This window comes from Sphaeramia orbicularis, chromosome 4 (genome assembly GCF_902148855.1).
Source record: "Sphaeramia orbicularis chromosome 4, fSphaOr1.1, whole genome shotgun sequence".
NCBI lineage: Eukaryota > Metazoa > Chordata > Actinopteri > Kurtiformes > Apogonidae > Sphaeramia > Sphaeramia orbicularis.
In genome coordinates this window covers 43,289,812-43,317,616 of record NC_043960.1, presented here as the reverse complement: position 1 = coordinate 43,317,616, position 27,805 = coordinate 43,289,812, and the positions used below count along the sequence as shown (strand labels likewise).

At 39.2% G+C, this 27,805-nt stretch overlaps 1 protein-coding gene across 2 annotated transcripts in view; it reads right to left on the bottom strand.

Moving 5' to 3' along the window:
- LOC115417558 (TLE family member 5-like) overlaps positions 1-16,720 on the bottom strand; it is an 89,482-nt gene extending 72,762 nt beyond the window's left edge. Inside the window, exon 1 of one of the 2 annotated variants that reach the window (XM_030131580.1) lies at positions 15,813-16,720. In XM_030131580.1, the coding sequence (XP_029987440.1) occupies positions 15,813-15,839 (27 nt within the window). In that variant the 5' untranslated portion in view covers positions 15,840-16,720. The remainder of the gene's footprint in view (positions 1-15,812) is intronic. The other variant, XM_030131579.1, reaches the window with a different exon arrangement.
- Positions 16,721-27,805: the final 11,085 nt, after the last annotated feature.

Here is a 27,805-nt window from a genome sequence, read left to right as displayed (position 1 = left end):
CCGGGCCAGGCCAGGCCAATCAAGCAGCCCCCTGCTGAGTCACTTTGTTCCAGCCCATTGCACAGTTCTGCTACGAGGAAGGCCTGCACCACCCACCGCCGTCAGCCTCCCTCCTTTCCACCTCCCACACACACTCCTCACTGGGAGCCACTGCTGAATACTGATGCAGCCGCCCCACTCTACACACTCCCCGTGTTCCCTCCCACACATATAAACACGCACACATACACACACCACTTGACGAGCCCATGACTGTGTGTGTTAACATGAACACAAACATACACAAGCACAAACTCATTACCATTTTAGTTTCCTCTCCTCCAGCGCATCCTTCAGTCATGCAAAGAAACGCACACAAACACGCATATGCAATGAAAGAGAATAATGTATACAGACAACAAAAGGCCATCCCACACAAACAAAGCTGTCAATTGCTTATGAATTTGTGAAATGACAGCCTATACTACATTCCACCCCCACGTTAACATGCACGACACATCCATAAATGCAGAAGCACACAAAAAATATTCACATCGATGGCTGCTGCACTTTTGGGCAAAACCAAAAGCACCATGCCTGTTGGCATCTGTATTTATTTACACTCATGTATTTTTCTGGTGAATTAGTTGCACAGCAAAGAAATCCAAAAATACAGAAAACGTGTATAGTAGCACTGATAGATAGTAGTAGTGAACACGCAAGATAAAGACATTGTAAAAGTATTACAGACACGATGGGAAATCACTTCATAGGATACATGAACAGCGTGGTGGCATAGTGGTTAGCACTTCTGCAACAGCTAACTCTGGGTTTGATTCCAAGTTTCCCCTGTCATTAAAATCAGGTGTGTGTGTGTGTGTGTAAATAGATAAAACCTTGACCATGGCACTGATGAAGATCTAGACTTGGTCCCTGAGCTGCTTCCAATTGCTGCTTACTGCTCCTAATGTATGGAATGCTAATGCTAATGTTAGGTACTGTGCGTGTGTGTATTAGGATGGGTAAAATGCAGAGACCAATTATTTCCTAAAGATCTAATAAAGTGAGTTAACCTTTAACATGAGCCAAGAAAAAGAAAGATGATCAACTTGTAGTGGGATTGGGTGACTAACAAACTATCGGTAGAAGGTTTAATCTATATTGGCCGATGGCGACATGAAGCTAATACACTGAAATTGCTGACCTTGAGGGCAAATAATAGCTCAAAAGAAAGACAAAAAAAGAAATCATTGAGGGAGAGCAGGTTGTCTACAAAATGAGGTTGACAAAGAGCTTATGGTAAAGAAGAAGAGCACTTCTGCTATCTGGTTCATTTTGATTAAGGAGCGATGACTGTTGAAAACATACCGAAGAGATGTACAAAAGAAGCAGAGGAACCTAAACTTTAATTTCTTGTATTTTCAGTGTCTTATTTAAATCATTCTTGTGTGTAACTGCCTGAATATTTATGAACCATCTGTTAAAAAAAGTCTGAAATCAGAAAAGTTTTGGGGTCGATGCCAACAGTGTACCCACTACAGCAGAAAGATACAGGATCTGCATATCTCATATGTACATGTCAGTATTTATTTATTCATCTTAAGTCACATTGTCATCACAATATTGAACAATGTTATTTTCCTTAATTGAGCAGACTTAGTGTCCCACTACAAGTGTATCATTTCTTTGATAAGGCCAAAACAAAATCTTGACAATGCAATATAAACCAGGATTAAACTGTTATTTAAGATTATTGTACGGTTTGCATGAGTGGACGTTATGGCATGTGGGCTCAACTTTCATTTAATAAAATACACATATATCACCCCTCAGTGACAGATACCTCTACAACATTTGTCATTCTCTGCTTGGTGTAAACTGATACGGATTCTGCACTGCTCCTCTCAATCTTGATGCACACTCCTCTGCATTCTCATTTTTATGTGACAGTGATTCTGCAGTGACGATTATGATATGCTGTCACTATATGACTTACAAACAGTATGTCACTCGTGTTTTACTAAGAAACACCACATTAGACAAGCATACTGCACCACCAGCTAGTGTGGTGGAGGAAAATGTCCAATTATGTCACAGTATGAGCAATAATGTTCTGTTTACCTTTGAGGTTTCCATCGTGAGATTCACATCTGTTTTACCACACACACACACACACACACACAGGAAAAAAAAAAAAAAAAGAGGCATTTCTCAATACATATTCTTGTCTCTTCTTCTTCTTCTTCTTCAAGTACTGATCCATTTAAAAGTTCGCAAAAATCAAGATCTGATGGAATTCCTGTAGGTTGTTCTCGTCTCCTAGCTTAAACAACAGATGCATTGGTTGGTGACTTGTGTGTACTTGGCTGGTAAATATCCGAAAATGCATTTCATGCTATTCTCGAAGGCACCGACAGCTTCTGTGACAACTCAATTCCGAAATGTTTTATTGAGTACATGACCGCCACGAGATATGATACAATGCAGAACAGCGAGAAAATATATCTTTATTGTCCTGATACGGGATTCAACAGAATTTGCTTGTCCAATTTTGAAGAATGTACAAAATGTAAAAAATACATATATATATATATATATATATATATATATACTTATACATGACATGTAAATAGTAGTACAAATGTATTAAAATCAAATTGAGTGACAAGTGGTGGACTGCGGAATACGCTAGGGAGCCAATGGCGGAAATACAGCAGAGCCAGGGAGGAAAGTTGATACTGACAAACACCTATAATGTAAAGTTGCTCTGACTAAAGATGTGTAATATTCTTTGTAGCTGTAAATGAATAGTTTAAAAATAATGAAGTTAAAAATAATCGGTAGGTGCCCTTCTTCTTATGTCTTTACTAGGTTTGTTTCCATAACTGCATTTGAAGCCCACTGTTAAATTTTGCATTGGAGAATGTTTATGCGGGCCCCCAGGGCACTTGGCTGTGGCATCGGGGTGCGCACTGGCCTGCAGCGGGTGGCGGTCTGGGCTGGCCTGGCCGCCCGGTGTGCTGGCTGGGACCCCTGCCTGGGGAGATGGGTGGCTCCTGGGCTCGTGGGGCTCGGGGACTGGCGCCTCGCCTGCCCCTGGGTGGCCGGCCCCCGGTGGGGTGGTGGCGGCTGGCATCCCTGGCCCCCTGGGGCCTGTGCTCGGCTGCTGTGGGGCCTCTGGCAGGGGCCTCCCTCGACCATCTTCAGGGCGGGCACACTGTTACCTCTCGGGGGGGGGAGTGGGCTGGATCCCCCCTCTCTGTGGTGTCTGCTGGAAGGCCGGGCCTTGGAGCCCTCTTGGTCGGTCCCCGATCCTTGGTGGGAGTGCAGTTGCGGTTGCATGTCTGTTCTTCACCTCAGTCTGTTTGCCTGTTTCACTCTGTCACAGCAGATGAATGTGAACAACTGATGTTGTGTGAATTTGTTACTGGTATTATTTGTTATAGGTATTATTTGTGCAAACGTGGTATATGATATTTTATTCATGCTTTCTTATATTCTTCATTTCATAGGTCTTATGTATCTCATTGTTGTGTTGGTTTTTTTTTGTAGTTTTGTTTGTTTTGGGTTTTTTTTCTCTCTTCTGCCCAGTTTACTCAGCTCTGGTTGTAGTTATTGTTACCATTATAATTGTCTCCATGGTTGTTGCTGTTTGTATTGTTGATACTCTCTTGTGAGGGTCTTCGCCACCTTCTTCTCTCTTGTTCTCTCCCCTTCTTCTACCCCCCCACCCCCACCCCCCATGTCAGGTCCGGCATCGAAATGTGGTTCAACAAAACTCATAATAAACACAGTAGAATATCAAAGGGTGCTTCATATACTTTATGAAGTTACCCTTGGCAAAGCAAATTTGTTCAGCACCGGGAGGAACCAGACTACCATTCTGCTGTTAGGACGCTGGACAAGACAAGTAGAAAAAAAAAAAATAGTGTGAGATACTCCCTGGTAAAATGTCCAAATAAAAGAGGATACACAAGCAAAGGTGTCAGAAAAATGGGCAATGATGACTGGGAGTACAGTTGGTGTAGACTGCTGCCTTATCGGTACAGACAGCTGCCTGTCAGCCAGCTGAGCCCATAAAGAAAAAGAAAAAAAAAACAAAAAGAGAATGTTTATGGAAAAGGTAAACTAAAAAAAAAAAGAATAATTTCCAAAATTTGGGCAAAAAAGTTTTGAAGCTTATATGGGAAAAGGACACATCTGACATAGCCAACATTTAACTCAGCTGACTGATCCCTGAGTTCTCCTAGATGACCATGTTAGCAGAACCCGGTCTGGTTCTTATATTTCAAAGACAGAAGAAGCGGAAGCCCAATTTTCTTAGGGAAACTTTACATCTGTTAATTATAGACATAGTACCACCTTCTGGCAACATTACACAGACTATATGAGTTCTATGAAGACAAAATAAGCATAATTCATATTTCTTTCTTTTTTCTTTGTGGGTCTTTAAAGATTTCTGTGATGATAAAGAACGACCTGAACTCTAACTGAAAAAAAAATATTGATGAAAATGACTTATTGTATTTATAAATCGGAAAAAAAAAAAAAAAAAACTAAAAAAGAACAACAAAATATCCATTGAGTTTTCTCTCCCATCTGTGATATTTTAGAAACGCAACAACTGTTGGAGGCATAGTGAAAGTCTTGGAAATGGCCCCAAGGCCTCTCCCTTAAGACACGAGTATTATGGGTACTTGCTAAAGTCAGTAATTTCTCTGTATTTGCATGACAAAATAAGTTACAAAGAGTGTGGAGGCGGTGTCTGTCAGAGTGAGCCACTGGTCCCGTTCACTGGAGTTCATTTAGTGGAAGTCGGTGCTGACTGATGGAGCCATTCAAGTCAGATAGGATCCAGGTTTGGTTTGAAAGCTAAATATTTCAATTTTACTTTTTTGAAAAAACAAACAAAAAACCCCATCCAAATTCATTTAGAGCAAATTTTCACATTCATTTAGAGCAAATTTCTCTTTTTTATTGATTAATATTTTAGTTTGGGAGGAATTATGATAACTAATAATGATAGCTATGGAAAGAAAATTTGGGAAAATGTTCCATATCTCCTACAAAGCAAATAAATTCAACCTCAACTGTAAAAGATGTCATAAGGGTCAGGCCAAGGGAACATGCAGATCTGTAGCCCCTTTTCCACAGTGCCTCTGTTAGGGGAATATTTCACCTTTATTGTGGAACAACGTGTGTGTAAACAAAATGGTGGATCATTTGGTCCCACCTCTGTCACGGCTATGTAACGCCTCTGGAGGTAGTAACAGAGCCGTGATAAAGGTGGAATCGTGATTCCGGAATGCAATGTAAAAGGAACACCTCTCGTTCCGCAACCAAGGTGTGACATTTTGATGATGTATTGCGTGTGCGATCCCCGTGCCGGGGGGGCTTAAAAATGAGTGCAGGCTGTGTACTGTAAACAAATATATCAGCATGACCACAAAGATCTCCAACTAGGAAGATGCCAAGATCCATGAGCTGTTGTCACTTCGGGTGGAGGACTCTATCCATGCTAACATTTGTGGAACGGTGAAAGATGGGCCGACTCTGGAGAGGTTAGCAACACCGCAATGCTCGGGGTATTTCAGACGCGCAAGTTAAACGTCAAACTATACACTGCGCTGTGTCACCACTCCTTTGATTCCACTGTGTAAAAGTCCAGCCTGTCTCACCTCTGTTACTCCTTTGGTTTGGCTGTGGAAATTGGTCAATGGCGAGATGGTGATCCCGCCTTTTTTCCGGGATCTCTGTGTAAAAGTGGCTAATGAGAAAAACCAAAGTTTCTCTTATTCTATTCTGTATGCACTCATGTGTTAACTTATAACTGTGATGTACAGAATAATAAATGCTTGTATTAAAAATATTTGACTTGTTTTCTAGACACATTGGTCCTTACATCATAATAGGATCAAGAATGGAAACCGTGTCACTATGCCCATTGAAACTGTGTTACTTTAAATCTGTGTCAATAAGTCCAAAAGTTTCTCATATATTTTCCTAAATTTTGACATCAATCAGTCCAATATGTTATTTAACACATCATAAGCAAATTTAAGTGAATTTCCTTTGGAAACGACATGTTAAGCACTTTGGCAAACCCTTGTCAAATCAGTGACATTTTGATGAAACCACATTACCAAGCACATTTTAAAATATTTTTGGTCAAAAATGTTATTTTATGCAATCATCATCCTTACTATGTTAAGGTACTTACACAATACCTATTGAAATATGTAACACACATCGATATAGGTCATATATGTACAAAGTTAGAGCCCACTGAACACGAAACATGTAACCGTGTCACTGCTTGACCTGACCTATAAATATTCATCCATGGCCAAATGCATTACCACTGGGAGGACTTCAGTTTATCTAGGTTCCAATTTGGTAATCTCTGTTCAACATAATAAGCAACAGTAAAAGTTGTGTAACTGATTAGCCCAGCAGGAGACTGCATCATTCAGAATGCGCTGCTATGTTTTCTGTCACCTTTATTTAGTATTTCCTTTAAGCTGTCAGCTGCTCTTAATTCTGATTTCCAAAAGGGTGTGCAGATACTGTGTGTGTGCTTGCTTTGCTTCCACATTAGTGCAGAGGCAGAAAAATTCATGTCATTAATGTGTGGCAAGGGCTTTTACAATGATGCAAAGAAAAGATACAATACAGTACAATTCAAAACATTTAAAAATACTGGTGTATGACTGGTATATGAGCCAATATGTTTATCTTTATGAGATCCTGAATTGTTAGCGTACTCAGCTTATCAAACTTCCTTGGTAGACACCCAGTAATGCTTTAGGAATGGTTAAAAAACAAATCACTGACTAATTACCAATGGCCAAATGATGTTTTATAACTTATCAGGCTCTGACATACATCCCACTATAATTAAGAGTGGGAAATTTGAGCCATTATGGAATTCAGGAAAATCAGGTCTGGACATCGTTCAGAACCGCCCTCTCTCATGTGTGTGTAACACACATCAGAAGATTATCCATGTAAGATTCTGTCTGACTGGAAATACTCTACTCGGTTTGGGCAAGGAGTGGCATCTGGGTAGAGTGTGCAATGGCAGGTCATGACAGAAAATGGCTAGAGCAAAAAAATGTCTTATGCTGGACGATGATTGACCACAAACATCTCCAATCAGCACTGATGATGATACATTTCATTTGCCTTAACATCAATGGAAAATGTCAGAGAAAGCAGGAAATATTAAACAAAGAATAGTTTTTGACAGTTGATAGTGATGCAGGGCATTATTGACAAAAATGATATGCATTATATACTGATAAAATGGCAGTAGTTATACAATACATTTACTTTTTAGAAATGAATAAAAACTTTTGTTGGAAGTCAAAATGATACAAGATATCTCAAAAAACATTTTTAGCTTATTTATCAATATAAGTCTGAAGTAATTTTCAACTGACTATATAACCTGTATTGAAAAGAGCTTACAGACCTGCAGTTTGTTAAAACAGTGCTGTGAATAACCATGAGGATAAAGAACACCCACATGAAACAAAATATGTAAACATTGGCAAGAACAGCCTAACTACTGTATACTGAAAATGTACATGAAGGAAATGTAGCTGCTGATATGAAAATGCAACAAAATAGTAAAATGGTGTATGATGTGTATTTATGTGAACGTGTTTACTTGCTTGGTGGGAATAGTCCAGACATCTATATCTCCTAAATTTCTCCTTCGTTTGGCCATATGAAAGTACCTATGAACAGTCTATTCAGATTCACAGCATGTTCTTAAACCGCTGAACTGTTTGCAGGTGTGTTTGTAAAATAAGCAGCAGGCCAGTCCTGAATCACCTTATTGAAACCTCTGTAAATCCTGCTATAACTGTCATGAAATAGCAGACGGAAATACACGGAGGATGACAGGAGGCACACCCACAGAACAGTATTAATCTGATCAGCAAAACCCCTTCAAGGTAAGATGCCAATAACAGCTGTTAACAGAGACGTTTTAGAACAGTGATTCTCAACTGGTGGGTCATGACCCAAAAGTGGTGGTGCCAGGCACAACAAACCCCACCCCTCACACATGTTGTAGCTTAGTTTGGCATGGAACCAGGTGATGTCATCATGTCTATGCGTGTGCTGATGTCAGCATATCAATTGCCTCTATATATGTGCCAAGCTTGAAGTAAGTTGAAAGAAAAGTGATGTTTTTATAGACATTTGAAATTTCACCCATTATAAGTAAACGGGAGAAGGAAAAAAAAGATTTAAGAAATTCATTAAACATTTGAACTTTGACCTTCTGTTCCCAAAATGTAATCAAATCTATTCTGGGTCACTGGCAATCTATAAACCCAATCTGGTATGAATTCAACCAATAGTTTTGCTGCTAGAGTGTGAACAAACAAAGAAACAAACAAATTGAACCAAAATCAGTAACGCCTGCCACTCCTTCGGGGAGCAGGGTAAAAACCACTGTGGTGTTATGGGTATTTAATATGTGTGGTGCTGCCTTGGTGACTTTCTTCCTTGTATGAGGAACTACAGTATCTGCAGTTCACATAATGCAGAAGAAATTCCAAAGCATGTTTAAAGTACTTGGAGGTCCAATCACTCCTCAATAACAATAATAATAATAATAATAATAATAATAATAATAATAATAATAATAAGAATAAGAATAAGAAGAAGAAGAATGTATCACATTTACATAGTGCTTCTCTAGACACTCTTTACGTTGAATCCATTATTCATTGTCTCTACAGTCACAAACTGGTGGTGGTAAACTACATCTGTAGCCACAGCTGCCATTTAAACCATCAACCCTCTGGTTATTGGATGACTTGCTCTACCCCCTGAGCAACAGCCGCCCACAAAAATGAAACTACAGCATATGTCATACAAGAGATCTAATAAACACAAGTAGGATGTGTAAAGTTGTCATATCAATGTTTCATTATCATGACATATTATTTTATCATATTATTATTATGTGATGAGTATTCATGTTCAACTTCAAATGAATGTGTGCTGTGTTTTAGGTTGCCGATGAACTTTTTGGTTTTTTTGCATATTAAAGGGACACATCAGAGCTAGTGCTGTGTAACATGTCATGACCTGAGCAGGGCCTATTCTACAGCAGATCATATGGCAGCTCTGTATGAAAGAAGTACAGGTCATCTTGTCTGCAAGTGTATTCATGAGTATCTTTCCTGCCAAATTCAGTCCGAGTCACTTTGTGTGTGTGTTTTTTAGAAGTGAAAGACTTTGACCACTCAACACCCCTCCCTTTCAGCCAACCCCAAAGCATTCTGACAATCATCCACTGTGGCCCCTTCACAAAAATCAACATCACCTGTGACCCGTGGCCTCAACTCAGCCACTCAAAAAGCAGGGCCTCCTGTGGGGACGGAGATTTTGACGAGGAGGAAGAAGGGGGGGGGCTGTTGCGCTCAGTTTGTCATGCTAATCAGCTGGCCTAACCTTACTGACCCAGACATCTGCTGGCCTGTGTGTGTCAAGCCCCACATTCAATTTGTATCCTCAGATACAAAAAGCAGATAAGACCCTTAAGGCTGCTAAGAATGGCCGTGTATGTTTGTATGTGTGCGTGTCCTTGTTGATGTTGTATGGATGAAAAAGAGAAAGCCTTTCATTTCTATGCATGTGCTGGAAGAATAATTACCATAGCATAGAAAGAAGCCCAAGTGTATGTTCTCCTGCTTTCGTGTGTGTGCACGCTCTAATGTCCACCATCGACAAGAATATGCTTCACACACACACATGCACAGAGACCTGTGTGTGTGCAGCCGAGCAACAAAGCAGGGGTGGGTGGGGAGGGGAGTTTGTTTAATGGGCGAGACAGGGGACCATGGGGATTAAGCTCCCCCCAGCTGGAGGCTTTAGAGGAAAGGCTGGGGGCTGTTCTGTTAATTCAAGTGGGCTTAATAATGCCTGTGCACCCTCTGCCCCTGACCCTCCCACCACTACATCAGATCTGGGAGGAAACGCATGATAAAGGGAGACAAGCAGGAGGAGGGGGAGTGTGTACGTCTATGTGTGTGTGTGCGTGTGTGTGTGTGTGTGTGTGTGTGTGTGTGCAACCTGTGGCCATCTCTACAGTTGAGCATAGAGGGAAGGGCTCTGGGGACTTGAGAGATTTTGCCTCTGCATATTACTCGCTCTGCTCTCCGGCTTTTGGCACCAGGCCGCTGTGTTGCTCCACTTTCACGCCACAGTCAGCTTTGTTGAAGCTGCATTAGGATTAATCAACACCCAAACAATATGCTAAATGCTATCAACTGGGTCAGGCACTATCAAATGAGGCCTTTTCCTCTTAAACCTATGAACTGTGCCCATAACCTGCTGCAGAGGATTAGCATATGCCAGCTGCAAGAAGCATGAACATATCCCTGTTTAAACCTTTGTATTTAAATGAGACACCTCAGTAAAACAGCAAACACATGGGTTGTAAATAATACAGGTGTAAGAATAAGCAGATCTATAAGAAACTATGAGAGGCTGAATGATTTGGTCAAAAAGTCATATTGCAATTATTATTATGAACAATATTACATTTCAGATTTGAGTTCTCTTTCGTGGTTAATGCAGGATTCAAAAATGCAGATAATTGATTAGGGCTGCACAATTAATCGTTAAAAGATCACAATCTCGATTCACACATGTATGCGATCTCATTTCTAAACACGGACAATTTTTAAGCATTTTATTTTACAGGCTGCATTACAAATAAATGCCCACAAACGCAGAACCACCGCCACCTCTTCCCTCAACCAATGGTAAAGCGTCTTTACAACACATAAGCCTGCTGCTGTCGACTGCAGTTGAGTGAAGAAAGAGTGAATTACAGCGGAGGAACGTCTGCGGTAAAGAGAGTGAAATGGATGAAAACCCTAGTGGTAATGGTGAGTCACCCACCTGAACTCATGCCCAATTAAGGTTCACATTCGGCAGTGTTAATCTCATATCAGTCTTTTCCGTCGTCCAGATCCAAGTGTATTTTCATTTTCACTTGTCTGACTTCTGCGCTGCTGTTGTTATTCTTCTTTTCTTTGCCAGTGAGGATAACTTTCACAAGAATCAAAAGTCTCACCCTCTAAAAATTTTATATTAGAAATATTCCATTGTGCCGGCTGGGAAGTTTTTTTGCGCTGCAAACTTTCACAGATCAGTTGACGTCACTTAGCAACCGGGACGATAAGTGCAGCATTTCTGCTGGTAAGGTTTATCCATGCCACCACACCAAACATTTCATACAAAAAAATGATCACTGTCATGTATTATACATATGTATAATATATAATAGGCCAGGACAGGAGGGCAGGGAAAAGGTAAATGAACATAAAGTTTCACTTTCACTTCTGCGGGGGGCACGGACCACACCGCCCCATACCCCATAGTACAAGTAGGATGGAAACTGACGCGTGCGGGTAACTGGCCCAAATGCACGCGCATGCACCCCCCGCCGAACCGTGCGCGTGCACCCCCCCATTACACACAGCCACACCAACAGATCAATCCCATGGCAAACACTGCATAAGTGACCAAACTACTTGCAGAGTGATATGAAAGATGCGAATCAGAGGTAAAAGAACCCATTTTCCTTGACAACAGTGCAAAAAACATTTTGCGAAAAAAATCGTGCCAGAGAATCGTGATCTCAATTCTAAGCAAAAGAACTGTGATTCACATTTTTGCCAGAATTGTGCACCCCTATTATTGATCCTTTTGAAACATCTATTACATTAAATAAAACATTCAAAGTTAAAAAAAAACAAAAAACAAATTTGTAGTGATTTTCAGGAATTTTCCACATCTAAGCAGAAAAGAAATGCACCAACACAAGATGTTCAACCAGTATTTGTTGATATCAGGCAATGTCATTATTGGTACGTAAAATATCATTTCACAGTGGCCGACATTTATTTATCTGTTGTGCCACATTAAAGGTTTTTTCCAAAAATTTCTATGAATGAATTTAAGATCATTCAACAATAAAGCAACAACACCAGTTAAACTATTTTAATGTTTATAATGAAGATTCCCTTTGTAATCTTAGATGGAAATAGCACAAAAACTAAATATAGAGACAATAGCATGCATACTGGCATTGGCTATTGTTATTATAAACATAGGGATTGGCCTGGAATGTTATAATAGATACGTCCCTTCTGAAAACCAGCCAGATTGACCAGGAAAACCTCCCTCTCGATTAAATACACAACAGTGACACATTCATTATCTTGCGATTAGACAATTTTAGTTGTACTTCATGGCAAGAATTGCAGGTTCCATCAGATGTACTCACTAGTTATGGAAAAAAAAAACAAAAAACATGCACTTTGAGGTCACAACAACCTTGACTTTTGACCACCAAAAATCTACTCATACTTGAGTCCAGATGTACATTTGTGTCATATTTGAAGAACTAGAAAAGCACTCGGAGAGCACAGACCTCCGCCAAGGCAGAGCAGTGCCCCCCCCCCCAATCACCACCAAAATTTAATAATTTGTTCCTTGTGCAAGTATCAACATTTCCTGAAATTTTCATCCAAATCCGTCCATAACTTTTTGAGTTATCTTGCACACGGACAGACAGACATACCAACGTCAGCAAAAACATAACCTCCTTGGCGGAGGTAAAAACCCTTAAGGGGGTTTCTGAGATATCACAGTTATTAGAACGGGCAGATACAAGCTCACAGTGACATTGACCTATAGCCACCAAAATGTCCTCAATGCATCCTCAAGACTTTCTGTCCAGCCACTCAAGAAACAAGTAATGGGGACTGAGTGAGGGACAAACATACAAACATCTTCTTCTAGAGATACATGAAAACATAAAAAAATGCCTTAAGTTTATGATGAAGATGGTATCTTAAATGAACACATGACAAGCCACTTTCACCACATACCACCGTCCATACAGCTTCCTCTGTAGATGTATTTAAAAAATCCTTTGATAAAATCTGACAGTCATCTACATGAAATAACGCACCAAGAAACTGAATGTTACAATGTAGAGTACAAAAAAATGAAAAAGGAAACCAGTTTCACTGTGAATAATCCATCACTTGTCATTATGAGGCAGAGCTGTTACTTGCTCATCCTCTGGCTCCTTATCTTTGACACCCATATCTATATGGGTGTCACACATTCCCCACATCCACAAGCCTCTGTGGCAGCAGCAAAGGAAGCACAGCATTTGAAGTGGAAGGAGATTTTTGTTTTTACATTTTCAGGTATTAAGCCAGGTGGGAAAGCACAGAGGTCAGTGCAGTGGAACTGTAGGTGGTACAGGCACACATAGACCAGATATGGTCCATTATGACTGAAACAGCACTGGAGCCAAGCTGGTTTTAATACAGTGTGTGTTGGGTCCTATTAAGCAGCACAAGGGCAGTGGATTGGGTTTGGTAAAATAACCTCCTATCAGACTGGCTGAAGTGGCGAGTCCAGCTGCTCTCACCTTGGCAAAGGTGACTGAGTTCTCACCCCATCAGGTGGTGACTAATTCACCCTCAGAGGGGGACACAGGGCCTAAAGCCTGCCCTCTACAAACACATTTTTATTTCCACACTGCCACAGTATTAACTATGTGTCATCAGAGCAATGATGATTCTTCTATATCCATACTTCCAGTACATTTGTGGTTTTTTTTTTAGTTATATTAGGCTAATATATTGATATTTCAGGCTGGGTGATAAAACAGTAATGATAATCCCCACAATATGATTTCATATCACAATAAACACAACTTTTTTCTCTTGCTTGGTTGTGTTCCTTGATTTTGCTTGTGTACATTTTGATTGTGAAAAAAGATTTTATTGATTATATTCATTTCCAAAGTTCTAGCTCCAGATTTTATGTCTGAAATGTTCCACTGTTTGACATGTGTTTGTAATGCTCTGACAGTTTTCTGAGGGCTTTAAACCCACAGCTAACCATATGTTGTCTTCAACGTTAACACAGGGCTAAAAATAAGCTTTTAGTAGGGAAAGAAAATATTATTTAACATTGATCAATACTTGAACTTCTTATTGTCTTTATCAGACACAGCCCAGGGCTACTGGAAAGCCCAACCAAAGAACCAGATACCATTCCCAACAGACGCAGACAGCGGATGTACATGTGCTTCTGCTTAGACACAACCAAGTGTCTGTGTTCGCTCATTTGACAGCGTGTGGTCATAAATTCTAGCCGGAACACGAATGGTCTGCACAGACCTTTCCAGACATTAGCAGATGAGGAGATTTATGTCATACAGACCCTTGTGGCCATGAGGCTGTATTAAGTGTGCTTTAAGGTTTCCTTTTACAGAGGTTTAAGAAATAATTACTATAAATTCACATTTAGCCTACGGTAACAGCTGTCACACTGAGGTATTATGTAGCGGCCTTATAGGTAATGAGCAATCACTAGTTTAATGACCAGCGCTTGTATGAGACATGTCTTTTTTCTTCATTAGAAATGCTGAATGACAGCTTCAGAAAAGAAGTTAAACTCAGTGGAACACAGGATTTCATTCATCTGACAAGCCAGGCTCCGACCAGAGGTTTCCAAACCTTAACATCCTGCTCCCCCAGTCAATGAACACACATCCGCAGCAGCAACACCACCACAGCACAATCATCCTGCCACACAGACGGACTGCCAAAGGGCAAACCATTCATGTCACAAAAGACATTCAGGTTTGAGCTTCTGCAAACAACTCATCCCCTTTCAGCAGCAAAAGAAACCAGCAGCAGCTTCAAGACATTGGCAAAGAAAAGGAGAGGGCACCTTCTGTAGCAATGTGACAGTCTGCTCGCTGCTATGTTTACTTGTCCAGTACTATACACCTTTTTGTTACATTTCCCCTCATAAGGGCAAAGTGACACGGCAAGCCAAAATGTAGAAACAAAAATACAGGCAAGCACCATTTTTGGATTTCTAAGCAGGCTTCTTAGGGGATCGAAAGAAACCAATGGAGTTGGCTTACTGTCAGTTCGAGTCTGGGATCAAGCCAGAAAAAAAATCCTTAATTACAGACTTTGGCTGGGAAAAAAAATCACATCAGCTCAAAAGCAGCCCTGACATAACCAGATATTTCAGCAGGAGGCTTCTTGCAGCCAACTCTGACAGGTAACACAAATCTGCCAGTCACTAAACATAATGTTTGACCAATGGGCTGAGAGCCCTCATCACTGATGAATGCATGGCCTGGACTGAGTTTCTGTTACCATGGAAACGTGAGATTTAGGGGAACAGAAGAGATGTGCGCTTTTGTACTAATAAAACAACCACCTGAAAACAATAGTGTATATTATAATCGAACTGATTTAATACACATATATACAACACTTCCATTTTGTTTACCTTCATAAAATACATATAAATAAATAACAACAATAACTATTTCGTTATGATTATTTGGATAATTCAGAATAATTGAAATAACGGGTGTAAAATCCAATGATTGTGAAATATAGGTTTTATTTAGAGGGTTATCTTGTTGCTACCGTTTGCAAAAAAGTTTTAACACTTTCAATCCCAAACAGATCTTATTTTCAGCCAGCACGTTTTATTCCATAATGCAGTGCCGTTATAAAACCCAAACAGACCCTCTGAAGAACTTGCCAGAACTAAACACAAAAAAACAGCAGAAACAGTTGTCCAAAGGAGGAGAAAAAATCCACAGTCCCCTACAAGTACATCTAACTCTGCCACTAAAACAACTTGTGAGCAGAATTCATCGTAACTAACCTGTTCTGCACAAATTGGATGGTTCTCACCGTGAAGCGTCTATTTTCTGAACAAATGTCAAAGGAAAAGCCACTTACTGAGTGTCTGGATTGTGGAAACATCATGTCAGTTCCCTGTTTGTTGCTCTCCTCCTCAACACGATGAACTGTGAGCCTTGTGTTTATATTTTTCCTTGCGTTGGTCCTTTGTCCAAAGCCTAGCCCTGCCTTTTAACTGGAGCTGTCCAGCGTTAGCAGGATGACTAGCTTACTGTAGCTAGCGAACCCCCCTTCCAAAAAACAAATTTAAAAAAGAAAAAAAAAGGTGAATAGAAGTGATGCACTTTGCAGCCGTCAGAGAGGTAATCTAATCGGTCTGTTGTTGGGGTGATGCAAAACCATTCAGCCACTGTACCTGTCCCGACCCCGTATTTACTGAGTGTGTCAACAGGAAAGCACCATCACTGCTGGGTCCTCGCCGGCTATGCTAGCTAATTCTTCAAAAGCTGTCAGTCAAAATGATTCATCGCTGGTTCAGCTTTCCGCCTTCACGCACGAGCTCAGCGGTTGGAGCTGGAAGCACCGCGGGTCCGGGGTGACGCTCCCTTCCCTTCGGCTTCTACTGGCTCCTGAAGGCTGCTTGCTCCTGTCCTTTCGGCTCAAAACTACGCCGGTATTAAAAAGTAGGAGGTAAAGCGGTCTAATAGTCAGAAACAACAAAATGTCTGCGGGTTCGTTTAAGTTGAATTCCGTTCGGTCCGACGCCAACAAACAAGTCTCGCGACTGATCGGATCCAATCAGTGTGTTCAGTCAGACCAGACTCAGCTCCAGTTCTCTGCCCAGGCTGCACTTCAACTCTCAACGGTTTTGTCCCTTCAAGCGAGGACTCCCGGAGAAACAACACAGTGGGTTTGTCAGCGGTGAGGCTTAGAAAGTCAGTCCATTCCTGGAGCTGGTGAGCGCGACGCCGCCGCCGAGCTGAACGCCCCACATAGAACCACGGAGGGTAGACGAGGCGAGCCGGAGCTTCTACCCGCAGCGGATCTACAGCAGCCGGCGGATGTCTGAGCGAACAGCGCCCCCAGTGGTCAGGTCAGCACAGCGGCTCCCTGGAGGACATGTAGTCTGACAGTGTGTGTGTGTGTGTGTGTGTGTGTGTGTGTGTGTGTGTGACAGTGGTGAGCAGGGTGTGTATGACCGGGCCGTGACCCCTGGCAGGTCCAGACCACCGCAGCAGGATGTGTCCTCATGAGGTTTACAGGACCAGGCCTCTAATGCACTGGTTCTCAAATGGGGGCACGTGAAGGCACTCCAGGGGGTACGTGAGATTTTGAAATATATTTAAAAAGTAGCAGCCATGCAAAAATCCTTTAAAAATAATTATTAAATTAATTAAATATTTCAGGAAAATATATACGTTCATAATATTAATTTTATATTCAGTAGGCTATTCAGTTTCATCATCCTAAAAACCCAGAGTCTCCCCCATACCAGAATGGTTCGACCCAATCTGTCATATGCCACCTAGCATCACCTGTCAATCACTGAAAACTCAAACAATGGAGTCGTGATTACTTTTTTTGAGAACAGATCTTTTCTATGATCCCAAAGGAGGACACTTTATGTAAATAATTATTTTTATGTGCACAAATCTTTATTTATAATTAACCTTTTCTTGCATGAATTATGAGAACCTTAGTCAAGATTTTTTTTTTTTTCTGGAGTGTTTTTATACCTCCATAGGCATTAAAAAAAAAAAAAGTTGCGATCGAGTTTTTTTTTTTTTTCATGGAGTTACAAAAATGTCCATGCATTTCATTTTTTAAGTAAAGAAATATGTATTTAAAACCCAATATCAGAAATTAAAATGAAAACAATGAAATAAAAACATTTTTAAGGCTGCTAATTTGATGTTTTCTCACATTTTAACATACTTTAATGCTAGTTATTGCCTCATATAATATGCAAAAAACAACTCTTTTTGTCTAACAAATAACAACTGATCTACACTTAAACATGTTACTGCAGATCAGGTTTATCAAGAACAGCAAAGTTATAGTAATGGTATGAATTGCAGTGTATTATGGGATGCTGCATAAGTGTCCACTGTGTTGGCTCATATGGAACTAAAACAACAAAACCTATGAATATACAACAGAGCAGCTGGAGAATAACTGTCCGCTGTAGTGACCACAATGTGTGAAAGGGTTAAGTTAATTATTTCTTTCTTTTTTTAGTTATATCTTTTTATTTCCAAATAGTTCAAGAGAGACCACTACAAATGGAGTTCCAAAGTTTAATAAATGAGACACTGATGGCACAGCACTCTGTTTTAGGTCATTTTTTTCAACCAAAAATGCTTTGCGCTGGTTAGGGGGTACTTGGCTGAAAAAATATTTCACAGGGAGTACATAGCTGAAAAAAGGTTGAGAACCACTGCTCTAATGCACAGACGAGAGTGTCCTATGATTTACTCCATCACATTATCCCTTTAGAAATAGTAAGACATGTCTAGTGTTTTGTATTTATTTAAACCACAGGTGTCAAACATGCGGCCCGGGGGCCAAATCCAGCCAGCCAAAGGGTCCAATCTGGTCCGTGGGATGAATTTGTGAAATGCAAAAATTACACTGAAGATATTAATAATCAATAGTATTAAAATCATTTTAGGTCAGTTCAATCTAAAGTGGGTCAGACCAGCAAAACACTATCATAATAACCTATAAATAAAGACAACCAGAAATTTCATTCTTTGTTTAAGTGTAAAAAAGGTAAAATTACACTGAAATGTTTACATTTACAGACGAGCCTTTTACAGAAAATGTCAATAACCTGAAATGTCTAAAGAGAAGTATGTAGAATTTTGCCAATATTCTGCCTGTTACTACATGTTTTGTGTATTTGTAGATCCACTGTGATCTGTAAGTTATGATGCACATGTATATGACAAACTAAAGTGTAATATTGCTAAAATTACACTTATTTTTCTTGAGAATTTTCGGGTTGTTCATATTTGTTCATGTTATGTTCAAGTACAGTTTGTAGATGTAAACATTTTAAATACGGAATTTGACTTTTTTCACTCAAAAACAGAGAAAACTTTGTTGTTGACATTATTTATCAGTTCTTATCCTATTATTTATATTATTTTACTAGTCTGGCCCACTTTATAACATATTAGTCTGTATGTGGCCCCTGAACTAAAATGAGTTTGACACCCCTGATTTAAAGAGATTCTTTCACTTTTACTTTTACTTTTTTGTTCTGGTCTACCCATGCTCAGTCAGTCTTTTTAAGTATGTGTGAGCTTGTGGGTTTGCACATGTGTGTGTGTGTGTGTGTGTGTGTGTGTGTGTGTGTGTGTGCGTGTGTGCGTGTGTGCGTGTGTGTGTGTGTGTGTGTGTGTGCGTGCGCGCGGGTGAGTGGGTGGGTGTGTGGGTGGGGGGCGGTACTGATTTTTTAACTGATATGTAAAGCACTTTGTGCTACAGTCTTAATGTATGAAAAGTGCTATATAAATAAAGATTATTATTATCATTATTATTATTATAACAGACTTGAACATACCAGTGTTTACCTTTATTGATGTATGTATGAATGCACTTTTTTCACTGCATGGTATTCAACTTATTTATTTACTAACTGTATGTAATAGGGACAATCCAAATTACATAGTATAACTTCTGCCTGTTTCAAACAAGCTGTAGTAAACTGATTATTCACATAAGGAGATTATAGCTATTCCTAGTTTCCATCTCCAATCCCTAGTCTTACACAATTTACACAATAAATCACAAAATAATACAGACTTATATATTAAATATGCTTTAATTTTTGTGTAGATTAGGTTAAACAGGCTCCAGACAGGATTAAATGGTTATATATATATATATATATATATATATATATATATATATATATATATATATGTATATGTGTGTGTATACGAGGGCCGTTCAATAAGTTCATGGCCTCACGCAGAAATACTGGTTGTGATAATACAGGATGTTACATTCTTTCGTGATGGGATAGTGATGCTTGAACATCGATGGACCAAGTGCATTGCTGTAATGGAGATTATGTTGAAAAATAAAATATAAATTATCAGTCTGTGTTTGTTCTGTTCTGGGTGAGGCCATGAACTTATTGAACGGCCCTCCTATATATATATATATATATATATATATATATATATATATATGAGTGAGTGAGTGAGTTTTTATAGTTGTATTTATTTATTTAGTATTTTTAATTTACAATAGGAGGGCTGGAGCTATTTATTGTTAAGTATTTTTTATTGTTGCTGTGATTGTAATTGTTATTTGGTTGTTATTTATTTTTCAATATTGGGTGGAGAGAGAGCCAGGGCACACTGTGTTTCATTGCCATGGTACTTGTACCTGAACGCACATGACAAATAAACTTGAAACTTGAACTTGAGTGAGTGAGTGAATGCCTCTATACTATTATTTCTTGATTAAAATGTCAAATTATAGTTATTTACTTCCATTCCTGAACAGAAAAATGTGTTTGAGTGCTTAAATGTTATACTTGTCGTTCCACGCTGTTGGAAGGGCCATGTACTTCCTCACCTTCCAAAAACAATTCTATTATTATATTGAGACCATTGTCAGGAAATGACACATGTGTTTTTCTCCAGGACTTCAGCAGTGTAAACAGAAGTAAACAACAACTGTAACTCCAACTCCAAACTTTATTCTTCATATTATATTACACTCTTCAAATTTTTATCCAGTCAAAGTGCTTTTATCCATGTTTGTCCAGTAAATATGTTTTGTTGATAATGTATCTGACATTGTTATAAAAAGTTCTGTTTAGTAGATTCACTCATATTAAATAGTGATTACTCAAAGATCTATGACTAACTTAGTTTGAAATTGTTAAACAGGGTGGATATCTGTCTGTCTGTCCTTCTATCTAATTTATATTTTGTATATACTTTTTATCTCTTTATTACAGGTTAATTGTTTCAGTGCTATATTTAGAGTTCAAGGCAAGAACGATCAGCATTTTACTCCACAGTTTCCTTTGAGGACGTGGTGTCCTGGACTGAAATGGTCTTTTGTCCAGTTCTGGTGCTCAGGACACATTTTCCCTTCAAATGGCTTTGAATGTTATACTGGGGAAGTATCTGAAATCCCCTGGAAGAATAGCTCACCTCCAAAATCTATCTAGATGTGAACCAGGTATTGTGAAGTGTAACCTGTGGGTGTTAATACTGTTGTACAATATTCTAAACAAGGGGTGAGGACAGTGTCTCTGAGTGAAGCCAGTGGACATGTATGTTTAATACCACCAACAGGCACTAAATGCGGACTCCAAAAGTCCAGACTCCCATTGTCTTTCATTGAATGTCTTTCAAAAGAAGACTTACTTCAGACATTTTAGGAGTCACTCTTGCCTGTTATTTGGAGTTTTAAATAAGTGGTCCATCTGTAAAGTGTTATTTCATCAATAAGACTTCATGGTGAAAAAGCTTTGATTGACTGCTCAGTTGCAGAGTTTGGTTGCTCTGTGCCACGGCTGTCAAACTCATTTTAGTTCTGGGGGCACATACAGCCCAATAGGATCTACAGTGAGTCAGATCAGTAAAATAAAACAATAATAACCTATAAAGAATGACAACAGTTACATGATGAAAATGTTTACATCTACAAACTATCCTTTAAAAAGTATGAACATAAACAACCATGAATGACCTGAAATTTCTTAAGCTTAATATACAGAATTTTAATAATATTATGCCTCAGCTTATATTTAGAACAGGTATAGTAAAACTAACAGATCACAGTGGATCAACAATGGCGAAAACACATTAACAGGCAGAATATTGGTAAAATTACTTATTTTTCTTAAGACATTTCATGTAGTTCATATATTTTGTGAAATGGTTTGTAAATGTAAGTATGTTCATGTCATTTTAGTTTTTGCAGTAAAATAAAGAAAACTTTGAAGCAGTCATTATTTGTAGGTTATTATTACAGTATTTTATTGGTCTGACATCCCTGATTGCTAATATCTCCAGTATAATTTTTGCATTTCATAAATTCGTCCTACGGGCCGGATTGGACCCTATGGTGGTCCAGTTTTGGTCCACAGGGCGTACGTTTCCCACCCCTGCTCTACAGCAGACAGCTTCATTAGTTGTGGTGAATAAATTACTAGAAAACTATGAAATGACATTATGGATTCTGCTAAGAAATAGCTCATCACACTGATGTATCATTTTACCAGGTCAACCTCAGCTCCAAAAAAACAAAATGCAACAACTCCTGACTTAACATCAGTCCAAAAACTCACCATGACAGCTCCATCCACCTTTTACTTCAGGTTGGCACCAACATTCTTAAGGCATAACCCTTCAAACTGGGCGGAAATGTATAAAGCTTTTAATCCAACTATGTACATTTTCTACAGGAAAAGAAAGACGACAAGGATGCAATAAGAGAGTATAGGAACATATTTTATTCCAATTTAAAACATTTAAAGGAGAAGGCTATGAAAATCATTTTCATGTTTGAATGAGGTTCAGGCAACAGTGGTTGAAATGAAACATACAAAAGAGAAATATGGCTAAAATACTGTAAATCAATAACCATTAGAGACCCTTTTAATGAGGGTGCTGCATGAATACAGTACCTAACCCACCCACACCGTCCCCAACCTGACAAATACATGCAATTAAAATGACAATAAATCTGAAAAACAGCAGTTCATCATTAATCTTAAGATATAGAATAAAACTGTCCTTTTTTTTTTTTTTGTTAATTAATCATATACGTAGTAGTGTTTGTTTTAAAAACCGGACCATGAAATTCACAGGCCCTCTGATTTTTCACAACATTGGCACTTGTTAAAGAGTCTGGCTTTACAAAGAAAGGGGATTGGCACACTCATTGTACATAATTTACATTTGGTATACTAAAAAAAAGAAAAAGAAGAAGAAAAAAAAATCAAACAAAAATACATTACTTTCAATTTGTACACCACTACACAAAGTTTATTGAACTCTTTAAAAAAAGTCATTTTAAGTGGTCCTAAATACACATGTTAAGGTGTGTCAACCTTACACACACAAAAAAAATGCAAAGATAGCTTTAATATCACTGTATATCCATCCCTCTACTCAGAATGGATCTCAAGCATAAGCAATAGCCATCAAAAGTGTACATACATATACATACGCACGCACGCACACACACCCACATACACACAGACCTCAGAGTACCAACGAGCGCGCTTGAATGGACGTCTAAATTGCATGAATGCAGGCCCATTGCAGTGGTGCAGATTCAGTGGCTCTGACCCAGGGAAAGAATGCACAGTCCAATCCAGTCAGGGGAAGTGGAGTAAACACACTGTGTAGTCATTCACTTGGATGCTAGTATACCCACCAGGGTTAATACACAGCCCGGATCAGTACCTTCACTTGGCAAATATTTCAATAAATACATTATTATTGAGGTTTGGGGAAAGAAAGTAGGAAAATCTGTAATATAAAGGTAAATTTTCAAGCTTCTACCAAAACGATCTGGCTTAAGTTACTACGAATGACAAATTCCTTGATATATTTTTTTAAATTTGATTTTGCTTGGCACAGCGTTTTGTACTGGATTGTCGTACAAAATTACAAAACGAATTACACTCTATGTAGATAAAAAAAAAAAGAAGCAACAGAGAGGATTTGAGATAGCGATAGAGATGACCCAGCTGCTCCTGTGTTGGCTCTAATCACTGGTAGTGTCTCTGTCCAACTATATCTGCCATGTTGGATCTTGACGCGCTAGGAAAAGGCAGGGAGTCCTGTGAAAACGGATCCAACATTAAAAACTGAAAAATTGTGGCACAGCGATCAAAGCAACATGCCACTGAAACCTGGTAGTGGATCCAAAGGCTGTCAGTCTGTTGTACCAGACTCAGTGAGCCAGGAAAACAGGTACTAGTGGAGACGGAGGATCTCATCCTTAACTGTATCATCAAACCATTTCAAAAAGGCCTTTTAATGAGACAAACCCATCACACAGACTGGAGGAACAAACAAAGCTTTGTCAAACATCTCCAATCAGGTTCCAATTCATAGTAAAACTGTGGCACTTAAAATAAGATGTTTTTATGTACACGATGTACAGGTCTGCATGAGAGTATGAAGACGAGTCAGTCCTCCACAGTTTCTCTGTAGGAGAATCCCAAAAAGGTTTGACCTGACAGATTATTTAAGACACAGGTGTCAAACATGAGGCCTGTGGGCTAAAACCGGCCTGCAAAAGGGTCTAATCTGGCCCATGGGATGACTTTGTGAAATGCAAAAATTATGCTAAAGATATTAAAAATCAAGAATGATCATTTAGTTCAGGTTCCACATTCAGACCAGTATGATCTAAAGTGGATCAGACCAGTAAAATACTATCATAATAACTATAAATAATAGGGCAAAGTTTTGTTTTAGCTCTAAAAAAGTCAAATTGCATGAATGTGTTTACGTTTACAAACTACACTTTCGCAAAAAATGTGAATAACCTGAACAAATATTAACAACCGGGAATGTCTTAAGTGTATCTTTTTTTTTTTTAAACAATATCAGCCTGTTACTAATGTTGTGTATTTGTAGATCTGCTGTGATCTGTAAGCTCTAATGTGTAAATGATAAAGTGAGGCATGATGTTTAAAAAAAATGCAATTATTTTCTTAAGACATTTCAGGTTGTTCATCTTATTCACATTTTTAAGGAAACTTTGTAGATGTTAATGTTTTCATCATGTAATTTTACTTTTTTCACTGTTATTTCACCGGTCCGACCCAGTTAAGATCATATGAACTAGAATGAGTTTGACACCTCTGATCTAAGATGCACAGTACAAGTATGGTTGGATGTAATCCTTTTCCTGTCCTTGATGTTTAATCTGACCCTGTCGGTACTTCAGACGTGCACTGAAAGGTCCAGATGTGTCAAAGCTCCCCGTGTTTGAGAGGCCCTGTTCAGACCTTGGTTAACGTGCATCCACAGGGACTGGACTCCATGTGGGCAGATCTAAGGCCAGGTGTGGATGTAGAGATGCAAGCGCTAGGGAAGCATCTGGAGCAGGTCGGACATGTCAATTCTTTTAGCAGCCTGAACAGCAATGCATCTTGGGACAGACTTAAAGGACTGCTCACTCAGCTGATGTTCCTTAACCACATGGATGTATTAATGCTGCTTCATACATGAGTAGTGACGGAAACAGAGTAGTTACAGTTAGTTCATGTATGTTTTCAGCTACAGATTCAATCACCACCGTGGTGTGGAGAGACTGTGATCATAATTAGGTGCCTTAGCTCATTTATTTTTGCACTCAGGGCTGGATCTTTTTAAAGATGCTGCTGTGATTACAGTAGAGCCTTTGAATATTTTTAATACTATTTATATTCAATATCTATGCTTTGTACACGTCATTTTTTTTAGACTACAGTTATTATTGTATTTAAAACTTTATATTATATTGCTGTATTTGTATCTATGGTTCATTTTTAAGTGATCTGTCAACTGTTTTGTTTTTTTTTTATTCTGTATTCATTGTTGTCTGTTTAACTGCCGATGTAAATGAGCTCTTAGCTAACTGTGGTACAATCGTGTGACTGCACAATGTTTCTGTCAAATAAACAATTAAAAATAAAATAAATGGAAGGATCAAAGCCGTCACTGACATTTAAGGTGGACTGATTCATTCATAGTGTCGCCTCATGTGGGACAACATTCCACCTTAGAGCTGCGTTCTTTAAGGTGAGCGGTAAGTTTATTTGTACGCTAATATTTTAGGCTATGATAAGGTTTATTCCATGACGTTAATACAGTACAGTCCTCTAACAGACTTACTGTTTCCCTCTGGAAGAATCCAAAAAAGGTTTGATTTAGGAACATTTGGCAGAACATCTGAGATACACAGAAAGCGCACGGTAGGATGTGTACTCCTTTTCCTGTCATTTACGGTTTAATCTGACCATGGTGGCGCGTTCAGAAAAGGTCAAGACGTTCTGACTTTCATTTCTGACTCCCAACACGGACGATACTGAAGCAAATCATAACAACGCTACCAATGAGAAGATCCGACCAGAGCAGCGTAGGGTGGTGTGTTCGGTGTAACGGCCAGATAGCTGCAGATGTTTCTTTTCTAGATCAGCCAAGACTCCTCCTCTAAAGGCAAAACAAAAATAAGAAAGGTCAAAGTGAACAAAGCGCCACACGGCCTCCAGACGTGCCTAAGGAATGTCATAGGTATCTGTGGACTGCTGCACCCCCCCCCCCCGAACCTGCAGCCATCACTCTCAGCCAGATGTCAACACACACTTACTTCATAGCCCTCCCTCGTTTAATTAATTGCACCTTTTTTGCTCTATGAAACCCATAGAGTCCCTTTCATTCCATACCAAAGCTGCTAGTAGTAGCCCTTGTGATGAAAAGTTATGAAAACTTACCTGAATTACATTGTGAAGACAAAAATAGCCATCTATCAACTTTCAGCTTTAATGGAATATTTAAACAACTATCAGGCAAGAGACACGATATGGGATCGGTACCAACAGCCAACACATGTTCTTAAAAATTACAAAAAAATGCAAGCATCCTCGAACAGTAAATATTCAACCACTAAGTTTTTTGTCTGTTTTTGTTTTCCTATTTGCATAAAGCACAAACCTGAAATGGAAACAATGTTTTTTTTTTTTCTTCCATTGTCAAGCATTTCAAAACAGAACTGCAACGACTAAATATATGAAGTATTATTAGAAAGATAGAACACTTGTCCATAAAATAGTTTTGATATTTTACAGCAGTATAAAATCTCCTCCCGTCTCTCAGGTTGGAAAAACTTTGGGCTGAAACTAGGGAGAAAGTCTCATTTACTGTAATCAACAATACGTAGATCTGATTGATAAATTAGACATACAAAACGAACTATTTACTCTCGCGGCTATCTAATACAGTTTATCAAATGTTGGCCGAATAATATGGCAAACCAGAGTTGATTAAAGAGAGAACGACCGACCTGTGGCTTAAGACGGCAGCGCAAAAGCGTTAAGATCATCTACAAGTAGCTATTGCACCAGGCTAATCTGCGATCATCATTCACACGTTGTGCACAGGAAGAGTATTCTCACCATCGTAGGAACAAAAAGAAAAAGAAAAAAATCACAGTACTAATACATTTGTGATTGAGACAACTGTCGACATGAAAGAATGCCACAACGTGAGCTGTTATGCCATCAACATCCGAAAACTCGCACTTCCTTTTGGCAATTATATGAAGCGCCAGTTGCCCGATGATGTTCAACTGGTATCTGAACCACTGAATGAATGACAGGACACTGGCGTTATCACTGTATTTACAGGAAAAAGGTGGGATTCAAATTTGGCAATGTGATACAAAATAATAGGGGAGATGAGAGTATTGGAATTAGATTATGATTTCATTATAGTTTCTGTTTATGTCAGCGGGAAAAAACTTGGAAAATAAAACAAAACTGGGTCTTATTCCTGACACATCTTTAACAATTGTGTTCTAGTTTTTTGTATGTTATCACGTTCCTTAAAGTAGTCATACTTGATTCAATGTTCTTTATAAAACCTCCAGAAAGGTCACAATTTATTTGACGTTTCAGAAAATATACGAAGTCGACTGAAAAAACATGTACCCTCACTGTGTGTGAGTAGCACGGACAGTTTATTTACATTCAACAGAGCTTGTGGACTGTGATTCGGGGCTCGTTTTAAAAATCAAATTCAAGGCCCCGGGGGAAGCGAGTACCTCCCTCCACCACAGCGCTGTCTGACAATATACTCTCCGCATCATTAGTGACCGTTTGCAAACGAGCAGAGGCTGAGGTCTCGGCGCCTCGCTCTCATGCTGTAGTTTATATCATGCACTGGTTAAATAAGAAGAAGGGAAGCGAGCTCTTTGTCCGTGAAAAAGCTTAGTCTAGCAAGAGAAGGCCCTGTACCCACCTCAAACACACACGAGCACTGGTGAGAATGTAGTGTAAAGAAAGTCAACCCGACGGGCCACGTTCGGAGCCAAACGAGGAAAAGAACAGCTCCCGG